The following is a 13521-nucleotide window of genomic DNA, read 5'->3' on the forward strand; positions in this document are numbered from 1 at the left end:
ACCAAAGTGACTAAATCTTCATAAACGGTCGAAATTTGCATGTTTTGAAAGTTGAAATTGAAAATGATAAATTTATTAAACTTTCAAACTGTCGGACGGTGTTTGTTTGTGACATGGTCATTCGTGTGTCATTTGTTTTTACTATATTCCAAGCAGTTGTTCTCATTATGCGTTTAGATTTCTTGCATGTGCAGATTCTAAAGGCTGGGAGAACATGGTCGATGACAAGCTTTGGAATGAAGACACAACGTGAAGGCACTCAAGTGATGGAGATGAACGAGTTGCCGCTGGCCTTCGTCAACACCATAAGGATCTCACTTCATAAAGTTAAAGTGTTTCACGAGCATAACTCAAGGGGGAGCTTATGTTAAGGGGGAGTTTGTCAACACACTTCCTACATGATACGAGTAGTTTGTTGATACACTCTCTGCTTGCAAGACGTGAAGACTTTGAAGATCCTCCGACATTGAAGACTTGAAAGGACATCAGAGTTTTGATAACTCGAAGACCAAAGACCGTCGAAGTTCAAGACGAGTCTACAACCATAGAAGATAAAGACAAAGCTACAGCCAAGGGGGAGTTTGTTGGTGCACTTGTGTCTGTACTTTGTCTGTATTCGGTCTGATATAAACGATGTCCTGATTTGTGTTGTAAGTTGACCAAGTCAACCATCCTCCGGTTTGACTTGGACAACAGTTGAAAGATGTTCTGATCGAAGGATAGCCTCGAAGGATACACCTGATCCTTCGTGGTGATCGAAAGATATGGTTCGACCGTGGTTCGACCATTAGACCTCGAAGGATGATCCTTCGAGGTCCATGCTGATCTTTCGTGTGAACTATGATCGATAGATGATCCTTCGGACCATCTATCAGATCCTTCGATCTGGCATCATGGGCTGGGTATATATATACCCATGCAATGTATGTGTGAGTTAGTTCTGTCATTTGCACATCCGAGAGATAGAGAGTGTTGAGAGCATTCTGTCCAGAACTCACACACACACTGAGAGAGTTTATAGAACATTTCTGTAAACATTGAGCTTGTAACCGAACCCTCATTGCATTAATACAAGTTGTGTTAATCGGTGAACTCGTGTGTTTGTTTCTCTACTTGCTACTAACTCGGTTTGCTTGCTAGCTTGGATTCCGCACTCGCTAGTAGGTTTGTATAACAAGGTTTAGGTTCGTAATCCTCCGCGAAAAGGGACCTACAGCTGGCATATCACCACATCACTTTCACTACACTTTGTTTATGGTTTTACTAGTTTTTACTACACCTCAATCATTTTTAATCATTACCTATTTATTTAAATTTTCTTTTGGAACAACTACTTTTTTTTTGTCTTGGCCACCGCACTCCCTAAATTGGAGAGTCCCGTTACCTAACTCCGACCAGACTATGTTGTCTTAACCAGGCCCACGCTGGCTTCAGAGTTTGGCTTGGGCGTTCCCCGAGAAACCATACCGCCGTTTGCCACTTGACAGTCGTTGTGCCACCACAAGAGCAGAACTCTTTAGTGTAACACATCGTTGGACGAAAAACCGGGTGGGCTCGGGATTCGAATTGACAACCTCGCATAAGACCTTGCTCAAAGCCATCATTACCTTAATCCACCAAAAGTGACACAAGTAGGGATCAAACTTAGATCTCCACTGAAAAATCCAAGCCTCCTACCACTACCACTAGGCCCCAAGTGGTGAATATAAACTTATTTACTTAAATAAATAAATGCAATTTATTTAAAAAATTTACAATATATGTAATAAAATACAATTATTTACTAGCTCGTTCGTTTTTTATTCATTACTTATTTGAATATTATCTTTTACATTAGCTACTATTTGATTAAATAATCAAGAAGAAGAAGTTAAATCAATATGTTTAGTTTATAAAATTTCAGGATTTATTAAAATTCAATTCAAACTACAAAGAAAGTTTATAAATATCAAATAACTTTAAGATTTGTTTTGAACATATACCAAAGTTTATTTTCTTCCCAAATGTTTTACATCTACAAACCCAAATCTCACAAATTCAAATCGTAGACATCAACATCCATACCTGCAATTCATGTTCAAAAGAAAAAAAAAAAATTAAACCTGCAATTCACACCCTTCACCACCAAGCTCACAAACCATTTATGTGGGTCCCACCCTTTTTTCCTTCTCACGCTGTGGTTCCCTCAACGAGCACCCCCATTTCACGGCTCTTCATGCCCCAATGGGCGGTGTTTCACATCCCATAGCGTTGAGTAACCCTCCACGTGGTTGGGGCGTTGCTCGGTAACAATCAGCCTAAACATATTATATTAAGCCCACATACTTTTTTTTAGTTATAAAAATGTCACTAAATGATTTCAACCATAAATCAGTTATGATTAATTGTATGGATTGGTTTTCTTCAAAATATGTGTTTTATATACCCTACTTTACTAACCAGTGTTAATTAGCTAGCTTCTTGTATATTTATTTAGATGCTTTTAATTTGGAAGATAATTGGATGTTATATGTTATTTTGTTAACACATGGATACCTGTTTTCAAAGAATTATTATGAAATATACCTGAAGATCTTAAAACTTTTAAATAAAAGTACAAACTTAATCCTCTAGTAGCCCGTTTTACTTGATGATAGAACTAGTTATCTGTTTAGCCCAAACTAAGTAATACAATATTCTCTCTTTTAGCAGTTTCTTTTTAAGCTACGTTTTGTTTTCACAATGTGATCGACTCGTTATGCACAACACATAACCGAATCAAATTTTTTATAAGCATGCCTCTTTGGTGGAATACAAAATGCATCTACCTGTTAAGACACCAAGATGATAGCCAAATTAGGCCTCATGAGGCTTCAGAAATGGGTATTACACAGCGTAATAAGTTGCCTAGAAAAGTAGCATACACACAAGCCATATCAATTTATTAAGCAAGATAGATTTTTCTCTAATCTCTACCATATATAATAGCCAAATGACAAATAATTTCAACTGTTAAACCTTTGATCATAAAGAGTTATGATCTTCATACATCCTACAAGAAAATTGATTATGCACAAGTTGCCAAGAAAACCTATTCATTGTCCCCAATTGGGGCTGGCTTGGATTTAGATACCGAATCATACCACCTAATTAACGAGTTTATTAATAACTCCACCGCTAGTCCGCTACCTTTACCATATTAAAATTAAAACATCTTTGTCTTTATTTATGTCCTCAACTAATATATGTACAACATTTTATTTAGGTCATGCCTGACATATGATAATTTAATACTATCTACCTTATACAGTCGTTGTTACTAAAATACAAAATAAAAGAATGGTAGTGGATACTTTTAAATTGATCAAGCATCCTTTTGGACATCATTCATGATTGGTTGAGTCTTTAAACATCGAAGGTTATTATTTACTAAAATCATTATGTACATTTTTTTAGAATAAGATATACTAGTCCGCTACCTGTACCATTTTGAAATTAAGACATCTTTATCTTTATGTGTGCTCTTAATCAATACTTAAAACATTTCACTCAGGTCATACATGACATATGATAATTTAATAATATTTATTTCAGACACTCGTCATTATTAAAATACAGGAAAACAAATAAAAGAATGGTTGGATACTTTTAATTTGATCAAAAATCCTTTTGGACATCAATCACGATTGGTTGAACTTTTAAATATCTAAGTGTAATTTCTAATTAAAAAGCATTATATACATTTTCTTTTTCTTAAAAAGCAATACATATACAATTAGAAGCTTTGATTGATTGATTATTAGTAACAAAGACAAAACGTAAGTAACATATACACATATTTTTAATCCGTGTAGCTATTACTATCGCTAAACTACCGCATCAGACATGGTAATCTTGTAGTTAAAAAAACATTCTTCTTACTTATGTCACCGATTATAATTTAAAATTTATTGTTTGTCATACCTAACATATTTAGATTTAATATTATGACATAAAATATTCTTTTATTAACTTATTCATAACTATAATACCTACACATATAAATAGTTGGATGATTATTTGCATACCAAAAGATGAAGCATTTACTATGCAATATAGCATAATCTTTGTGATCGGTCACCAAAGATTCTTCAACAAACCCACATATAATTTTAAACTTACGTTGTTGAAAGTTGAAACTTCAGCGTTCTTCAACAAAATTTTATGTTGGAGAAGCTTTGAACGATAGATTACTAATAGTGAAGTCAGTCAGGTATATAAATAAACAGAAAAGGCACTGAAAATAAATTATTATTAGTTTTACACTCGATCTTGTTGCGGGAATCCGCCGACGGTAAATGACAAAACATGCCACTCAACACCTTTTTGCATAATAAAAATTGGTAGGTAAATTTAGTGGCCGTTCCAAAGAAAAAAAAGTATTGATACTTTGAAGTATATTTTTGATACTCTCATGTGAATTGCATTTTCCGTTTCTTACTAGAGTTTATTTATTTATGGACTACTGTTAAGTTTTTTCTTTTACTTATAGTGTTCATACTTTGATGTATAATCCTCCACTTGTGGCCTATTGGTAAGAGACTTGGGTTTTCTAATGGAGACTCAAGTTCATTTCCCACTTGTGTCATATTGGGGTGGATATTGGGCAATGATGATGACAAACCCACCGAGGGGGGTTCGATCCTAACCCGCACCATGGTTTTCATCCGCTGTTACTTCCGCGAGGCTTCTCGTTTGGAGGCGGTACGGTTTCTGGGGGAACGCCGTAACCAAGTCTGACCAACTCAGCACGGGCCCGGTTAAGACAACGTAGTCTGGGCAGATCTTGGCTAGGGCCCCGTTTAGGCGGTGTGACATTGGGTCAGTCAAAAAGAAAGTCACCGTTCAAAAAAAATACTTTGATGTATATTTTTTATTTCTACTTCTACGTCTTCCCTAATCGGCAATCGTTAAATTGAATCTTCCTTACAGTGGTTGCTAAAATCTAGCCTATCAACAGTCGACTTGTTGCAAAAAAACTGCCCTTCACAGGCTTAAGTAGTTGGAGCAAATTGAAACAACCTCCAACAATAAAACAACAGGAATTATATCGCAAACATAAAACCACAAACAATAGCAAATAAATCGCAAACGGCTTGTCCCCATGATGTTGGCGAATTCCTGTTACTTGGTACACAGGTCGGTGACCCGTGACCAAGTCAATGTTTGTTGGCTAAGAGACTTTCTTATGCTAGCAAGGCTTGGATTGTTAAGAAGATAAATCTAATAATCCATTTGTAATTCGAATTAGTTTGTAATGATCTTGTAAGTTGATTAGGTTATTAATGATGGCTATTCGAATAGGTTTAGGATACTTGAGGTAGACGTTATCTAGTCCTATTTATACTTATTATAATCAAAATTTTGAGTTAAGATTATTTGATTAATGAGATTTGGGAGTTAAGCCAATGTCGTGACAACTCGTTGGAACAACTGAACACCTAATCGCTGATTGGAAATGGACGAGTCAATCCAGTCGAGTTCAAGGGTTGGACCCTGAGTCCCCTGCTACCCTAACCTACACCCACACGAAAAGTAAATCAAGGATGGTAGATATGACAACACCAATTGCGAGAGCCAAGGAAACAAATCCAACCTTGTTCCAATGTCAAAGGCTTTCGTTTCCGAACTACATAATTTAGACCATCTGTATGTGCGTGATCTTTAACGTCCATGGAGTCTACGATGTAACTGATCCATGTAATGGAGATCCCAAGAAAAGCAACATTGTAACCGCGTTGTTACTCCAATCAATTCCCGAGGATCAAATTTTGCAGATCGGTAATTTGAACATGGCTAAATGATATGGGAAGTCTTGAAGACCTGATATCTTCGAGCCGATTTGGTGAAGGAAGTAGACTTCAGACATTGATGATTGAATTTAAAGGGCTAAAGATGAAAGAATAGGGGGGAGATCGATGACTTTGCATCTAAGTTATCAGGGATAACATCAACAGTGGCTATACTTGGAGAAGTCATCGAAGAATCAAAGCCAGTTAAGAAGTTTTTGACAAGCTTATCAAGAAGGTTCATTGACATAGTTGCATTAGTTGAACAAGTCTTGGTTATGAAGGCAATTGGTTTTGAAGATGTTGTCGGACGTTTGAAAGTATACGAAAAGAAAACAAAATAAGAAGAATGCTCTACTGAAAACCAAGGTACGTTTATGTTCACTGAATCGAAATCATCTTGTAACTTTCAAAGTACATGGAAGAGGATCCTACTCAAACCAGGGACGTGGTCGGGGTCAAGGATCTAACTAGCACCGTGGTAACCGAAAATCTACAAGTAAACACAAAGACCAAAAGTAGGAGGGAAAGGGTTGAGATTATTCCAAAATCATGTGCTACATATGTGACATGTATGGTCACTTGGCATCATACTGCCTCGAACGACTTTGAAAACGTCAAGAGTTAAACCAAGCTGCAACCGGTGAAGACCAATAGGATGGAGTTTACGCATTCTTCTTTATGATGCTACATATTCAAGAATTTGTTTACTAGAACGAGGAGAATGTCATACCGACTAAATATGGAGTTGACGCATCCTTCTTTATGATGCAACATATTCAAGAATTTGTTACTAGAACGAGGAGAATTCATACCGACTAAATATGAGGCTGATTCAAAAGGTAAGGATGTTTGTACTTGGATAATGGTCCGAGTAGCCACGTGACAAGTAATTGCTCTTTATTCGCAGAATTAAATGAACGGGTATTTGAACGAGTCAAGTTTGGAGATGGGTCATGTGTGGCAATCAAAGGGAAGGGATTGGTTTTCTCAAAGGTAAGAAATGGAGAACATAAATTGATGACATAATTTACTACATTGATGTTTGGAGTAATGTGATTAGTTTACGACAAGAAATTGAATGTGGTTATGATGTTCAGATGAAAACAATTTATCTAACCATTCACCATAGAAATGGAAGGCTACTATCAAAGGTCACAAGAAACACATATCGGCTCTACAAAATCCAACTTAAAGTTGGTACTCCGATATGTTTGCAAGCAAATATAGATGAAGAACCATGGTTGTGGCATGCAAGACTCGGCCAACTCGTTTTCGTTTCCTTAAGAAGTATGCACAAGATGGTCAAGGTAGTAACGATCATTTGCGAGAAAAATTAACTATGTGAGTCACGTATGTTTGGTAAGCAAACAAGACACACTGTTTTCGAAGAAGGAAAATTTTATAGCATCAAATATACTAGAGTTCGTCCATGATGACATTTGCGGGCCGATTTCTCAACCAACGTTATCAAGTAATGTTTATATCCTTGTACTTTTCAATGATTGCTCATGATAAATGTGGTCTTGAGTTTTGAAGAAGAAAAGTGCGGTGTTCGAATTTATCAGGGATTTTAAAGTATTGGTGGAAAAACAAATTGGGAAGCCACTGAACACCTTACGTACAGATAAAGGTGGAGAGTACAATTCACACGTGTTTAAAAGCTTCTATGAATAGGAAGGGGTGGCATGACACTTGACGGATCCATACACGCCTTAATAAAATCGTGTGGTGAAACGTCAAAACCGACCCTTAATGGAAAAGATACATGATGCTTAATGAAATGAAGATCGGTTCCAAATTACTTATGGGGTGAAGTCATCTAACACATGGGCTATATAATTAACCGAACACCTACATAAGCACTGGTAGGGTAAACGCCACATGAGAGATTTAGAGGAAAGCAACTAAACATCGAACAACTTAGACTATTCATTTGTATAACGTATGAATGAATTGTGTCAAAATAATTAAAGAAGATTGGTGATAGATCAAATCCAGTGGTGCACCTTGGTCTTGGACCAGATTTCGAAGCATATGGCTTGTATGATTTGGGACAACTAATGTGAAAATATTGTTGGTGCACATGTTGACTTTGACGACAAAGGGAGCTGGAGTTGGAGTACACCTTCTAGAACTACGAAATACCAACAGAGTGAGCCTGGTATGTTTTCACTAACTTAGGCAATATGGTTGACATGGGAGTTTGATTGATTATTAACATCCCATTAGAAATGGAAACCGAATAGCCTAACAACCGTTACAAGGCTATAGTTCCACAACTTATAACCCTTCTTAGTCTAAAACGGATACAATATCATGGGGCCACTCGAGCCATCTTTTGGCATCCCAATAGACTACCTAAACAACAAACTAAACAACTAATTTAGGTGCGACTCAAAGAGTTCAAGACAGTGGATAAAATCATGTACGAAAATCAGTTTGAGTCTTGGTGTTGCCAAAAAAAAATAATGACTACGAATTTGTTACTAGCCCTGAAGAACTTTTGCTATCCATAAATGAAAAGGCGAAAACATATCATGAAGCCAAGTTAATACCATAATGGTTGAATACTATGAAGGCCAATATCGAGTAAATAGAGAGAAAAGTAATACGAGGAGATTAACGGATCCACCAAAAGGTGTTAATCGATTAGGTTAAAGTAAGTGTTTAAAGTGAAGAGGAAGGCCTACAGGTCGATAAACAAGCACAAAGCTTGACTAGTTGCAAAGGGTTATGTGCAACAGTCCGGAGTCAACTTTGATGAGGTTTGTATGCCTATAACCTGTCTCGCAACGACAATAGTGTTAGTCTCTCTCCCAACGGTGAATGGATGGAACACCCATCATTTAGAGAAACCAAAAGAAGGGAACATGATACATAATTTATCAAAAGCTTTGTATGGTGTGAGGCAAGTTCCAAGAGCTTGGAATACCAAGGTTAATCGCATTCTAAAGAAAATGGGTTTTCACCGGTGTTTACAGGGGAAAGCGGTGTATTGAAAGATGGTAGGGGATCAATTTCTGATTGTCACCATGTATGTTGACGAAATGTTTGTGAAAGAAACAAGTGTTGGTCTAATTAATGGATTCAAGAAAAATATGGCGCTATAATTTGAAATGTCCCATATGTGCAAATTGACTTATTACCTAGGAATTGAACTTTCTCAAAAGAAGGACAAAGATAAAACAAAATAGCTATGCTTTAAGAATTCAATCTAAAAGAAGCCGGCATGCTAACTTCCAATCCAACTCTCTGTCGGAACTGAGGCTAAAGTTGTTAAAGAGTGAAGATGAGTCAGATGTAAATGTGATAGAATATAGAAATATAGTGAGTTGTTTATGTTGACTCTTAAACACCCACCTCTTTTTGGCATACTTAGTTTAGGTGATAAGCCACCATATGCAAAACCCGAAACAAACTCACGCTATTGCAATCAAGTATCTACTTTGTTATTTATTGGGATCAACATCTCTTTGGAAAAAAGTATACAAGTGAGAAAATTGGAAATTGGTGGGTTATAGTGATAGTAGCCACAACATTGGCAAATACAATAGAAGAAACACTAGAGGTCACACATTTTATCTCACGTCTTACCGATAACATGGTGTTCGTGAAAGCATGCTACCCCTGACCTTTCTTCATGCAAAGCCAAATTCATGACATCCATCGTTGCTGCGTGTCAAGCTACATGGCTTTGAGAATTACTTGTAGAACTGAAAAGGAATGAGAGGTAGAAAGTTCTAATTCGAGTTGACGATAAATTGGCTATTGCTTTGTCCAAGAATCCTGTATTCCATGGTAAGATTAGTCATATACACACTGGGTATCACTTTATTCTTGAGTGAGTGGAAAACGAAAAAGTAGTTATTGAACATGTTTCTAGTGATGAACAAAAAGCTCACCCATAAACTAAAGCGTTGGCTAAAACTTAGTTTAAAGAAATGCAAGCGTTACTTGGGGGAAGACCTACCATTTACGCAACAGAAAATCAAGGGTGATTGCTGGCTAAACCTTGTCACTTGGTACACAAGTTGGTGACCAAGTCAATGTTTATCGGCTTAGAGACTTTCCTATGTGAGCAATACTTAGATTGTTAAGAAGATAAAGTAAAATAATATTATATAATATGTATATATAGGGTAAAGGTAACGTTTTCTACATCTTATAGGGTAGAGGTAAGGTTGTCTACATCTTACACTCCTCAAACTCTACCTTAACTTTTCTATTGGTGGGACTTACTGAGTATGATGATACTATTTTATAATTCGAATTAGTTTGTAATTGTTTAGTAATTTGATTAGGTAATTAATGATGGATACACAAAATGATTAGGATGTTTGATGTAGAAGTTATCTAGTCCTATATATACTTATTGTAATTTGATTTTTGAGCTAAGATTTTCCGAATAATGAGATATGGGAGCTAAGCCAAAATTGTTTTGTGTTTATTCGTTCTTAGTTCATAACTCGACATGATAAGACCTCAATAGTAAGGAGGTGCCAGTCTATTGTGAAGGTTTGGGGATTAAACCCATGCACCATCCTATTGTCTATGGATATGTAAATTGCCTTCAAGTTGGGCGTGAGACCGTTCAGTGGGGGACACCCAATGGTGGCTTACTCCATTTTTTAAATAAAATTGCAGATGATAAACAACAAGTAACTTGCAAGTTTCATCAAATCCTCTAATATTTTTTGATTTACTTAATATTGTGTTGGGATGCTAATTTCTTTTGAGCTTTGAGCAGGGACGTCCCTAAAAGTCACAAATGTCGCCGCTAAAAGTCATTAACAATAGCGACGACACACCCTTTTTAGCGACGACAGGTGACCAATAGCGGCCGATCTATAGCGGCGACCCTTTAGCGACAACATGTCGCCGCTAAAAGGCAATAGCGGCGACAAAAAGGACTTTTAGCGGCGACACGTGTCGTCGCTAAAGGTGCCTGTTTCTTGTAGTGGACGTAAAGGTGCCTGTTTCTTGTTGAACTCCTAGAGTTTAATATACAGTGGATTCGTTAAACTATAAAGCAACATGAAGTAAAACACCAAAATCCATATACAGATAAGTTAGCTTCTTCTTTCTTGGGCCATGACAGTGATACATCATTTTTAATATCTTATTCTATTTATTTATTTATTTATACAACTTATACAATTTAAAACAAAAAAATGTTGTATGATTTTTTAACGGCCTGAAAGTTGAATTGTGGAGGCAGTGGCATTAGATATTGTTGATTCCATAACAACTTGAATCTTCACCTCTTCGTCTGTAGTGGTAGACCTCACCGGTGGTCTTTCCTTAGGTGTTTTGTCACTTAGAAGAATAACCACTTCAGACATGGCAGGTTTAGCTGAAACAGTTGGCTGAGTGCACATCAACGCTATCTCTATGATTTTTTCTACATCTTCTGTTGCATATTCACTAGGGTCTAGTTTGTCATCTGCAAGATTCAAATGTGTTCCATTTTCATATAGATTCCAGGCCTTGAATACATGATGGAACGGGTGAAACCCGAGCGTAAATGTGTTTATATTATGGGTTGTATTTCGTTTTAGGTAATTACATGCTTTGAATGTGATAACTACGAGAGATTGCGGTTTTGCAGGTTAATTGCTTAAATCGGTGAAGTTAGAGTTCTCGGAGATGAAGCGGAATGCCCGAAGAGGACAAGAATAGCAAAAGGTATTATTCGGGAGTCGTTTCGGGTCGGAAGATAGTTTAGAGGCAAGAGAAACACGGAAGAACAAAGTCCAGGGGCCTCATAGTCATTTTGTGGAAGTTGAACAAGTGAATAAATTGGAGAGCCAAAACCCGCCATAGGTTATGGGGGTCTTGGCATATCCTACGGTAAGGGGGTTAAGCGACTTTACATCAGAGGTTTTAAACCGTAACCTACGGTTCAGCAAGCGTAGGCTACGGCTGGCATTATCTAAGTTCAACAACAAAGATATGCCGTAACCTATGGCCAGCTTGGCGTAGGCTACGGCGCGATTAAATGGGGAGTTTGCAAATTGACTTTTTGACGGGGATTAAAAGGGTTTTGAAAACCCTAACTCATTATTCAGCCACCACATGAACTTAGGTGATCAAAGATCATTCTTTGGACGATTTTCTCACATCTTCCATCATACTTTTCACCAAATCAATCGTATTGAAGATGATTTCAACCATTGTTCAAGCTTTTGAAGATCAATTCACCGATATGAGCGGCTAATTTCCTAATGGTTTCCTTCGGGTGGAGGATTCTTGTAAGTAGACTAAGTTATGTGTTTTTTATTGTGTTGGAACTTGGTAATCTAAGCATTCGATGCTTTTTACCATTTGATTCCATTGATTGGTTTGTAAACGATTAAATTTGTTTGACCTTATTTCTAATTCATTCAATTCCTGAGAATTCTAGTAATTGGGATATATTTGATAGGGGTTAGGGTTGGTAATTTCAATTGATTATTAATATGAAAAACTTCCGTTGTTTTGCAATCGAAGTAAGTAGTCTTTAGATAATCACAATCGGTTAATTGAACTATGCAATCATGTCTAGGTGATTGTAGCAATCGAACACATAATTGAAGTTTACTTTGAATCTAAAATCCGGAGGAACCATTGTTTTCTCCTATTGTTACAAACTCGTTTTAATTAGTTTTTCGTTAAATTAAACTCTCAAACAACATATTTTACATTTTTGCAATTAGTTTATTATTACTTAATTCATAACATTTTCCACCATACTCCCCTGGATTCAATACCTGACTTACCCTAACTATTTAGGTTACTTCAGTTTTTGCATCACCCTTACGACAGTCATAAAAAATGGTGCCGTTGCCAGGAAGTCGTGCACAAATTGTTTTGTTTTAAGTGTTTTTAGAAAAATAGTTGAAAAATCCAAAAAATAGAGTTTGTTTCGTTTTGTTCAGAATTACGCGTAGTTTCTTGTTTGTGCAGTTGAATTCATATGTGTATGCATCATACCAAAAAGTCCGGAAAGTCTTTGCCATTAGTATTTGATCCGGAAATTGAGAGAACAGTTCGGAAGACCCGAGTCATTCATCGAGAGAACAAGGTACTGCAATCACCAATACCGCCACTCAAATCAATGGAGAACTCAGGAAATCCGGATAAGCAAGCTGCAAACCCACTTCCATAATCCCGATCTCACCAACTCCTACTTAACCTTCACCGAACACCTTTAGCCTATCTGAACAAGTACCTCAATCCACTACTCAAATTCCACCCATTCCACCGCCACCATTTCCCAATTTAGACAACATGCCACTATTGCCAAACCAATCATCATCTTCCCACAACCATCCTTCACCCAACCGGCTACCACTCAATATTCTTCGCAATATGTGAGGATAGTTCAAGATGAGAACCTTATTCCACTGAACCAAAGTCAACCCGTTAACTCATCAACCACATCTCCCATACCAAATCAACAGCCATAGTACCAATCATCTCAACCACAACCTTTCTCATTCAGGACTTCAAAGTTTGATCAAAGGGATGATTCGGGGGAATATGGCGATGGATATAAGGAATTTGAGACTTATGTGGGGAATCATGGCTGTAAACAGGTGGTGAACATGGGTAATTATGAAGGGTATAACACGGGAGTTAGGTTTGTTGAAAGATGGAACCAAGAACCAGCTGGATATCAACAATACGGTTATGCACCTGAACCAGTGAACCAGTAACAAGGGAATGCGAG

General features: G+C 37.0%; 1 protein-coding gene across 1 annotated transcript; it reads right to left on the minus strand.

Moving 5' to 3' along the window:
* Positions 1–10996: 10996 nt before the first annotated feature.
* LOC110907241 (probable LRR receptor-like serine/threonine-protein kinase At5g65240) lies at positions 10997–13289 on the minus strand. The gene is made up of 3 exons (XM_022152249.1): positions 13242–13289; positions 13045–13195; positions 10997–11253 (listed from the first exon to the last, which is right to left on the minus strand). The coding sequence occupies exons 1-3, from the start codon at positions 13287–13289 to the stop codon at positions 10997–10999; spliced, it is 456 nt and encodes a 151-aa protein (XP_022007941.1).
* Between the last annotated feature and the right edge of the window lie 232 nt (positions 13290–13521).

Source organism: Helianthus annuus, chromosome 14, assembly GCF_002127325.2.
Source record: "Helianthus annuus cultivar XRQ/B chromosome 14, HanXRQr2.0-SUNRISE, whole genome shotgun sequence".
NCBI classification, from domain to species: domain Eukaryota; kingdom Viridiplantae; phylum Streptophyta; class Magnoliopsida; order Asterales; family Asteraceae; genus Helianthus; species Helianthus annuus.

Excerpts from the sequence above, each read along its gene's own strand:
- LOC110907241 (XM_022152249.1), bottom strand. The coding sequence starts at position 13,289 with ATGAGAAAGGTTGTGGTTGAGATGATTGGTACTATGGCTGTTGATTTG. Across the intron at positions 13,196-13,241 it reads GTACTATGGCTGTTGATTTG|TGGAATAAGGTTCTCATCTT; the intron begins GTATGGGAGATG and ends ACTTTGGTTCAG. Across the intron at positions 11,254-13,044 it reads AAATGGTGGCGGTGGAATGG|ATGACAAACTAGACCCTAGT; the intron begins GTGGAATTTGAG and ends TGAATCTTGCAG.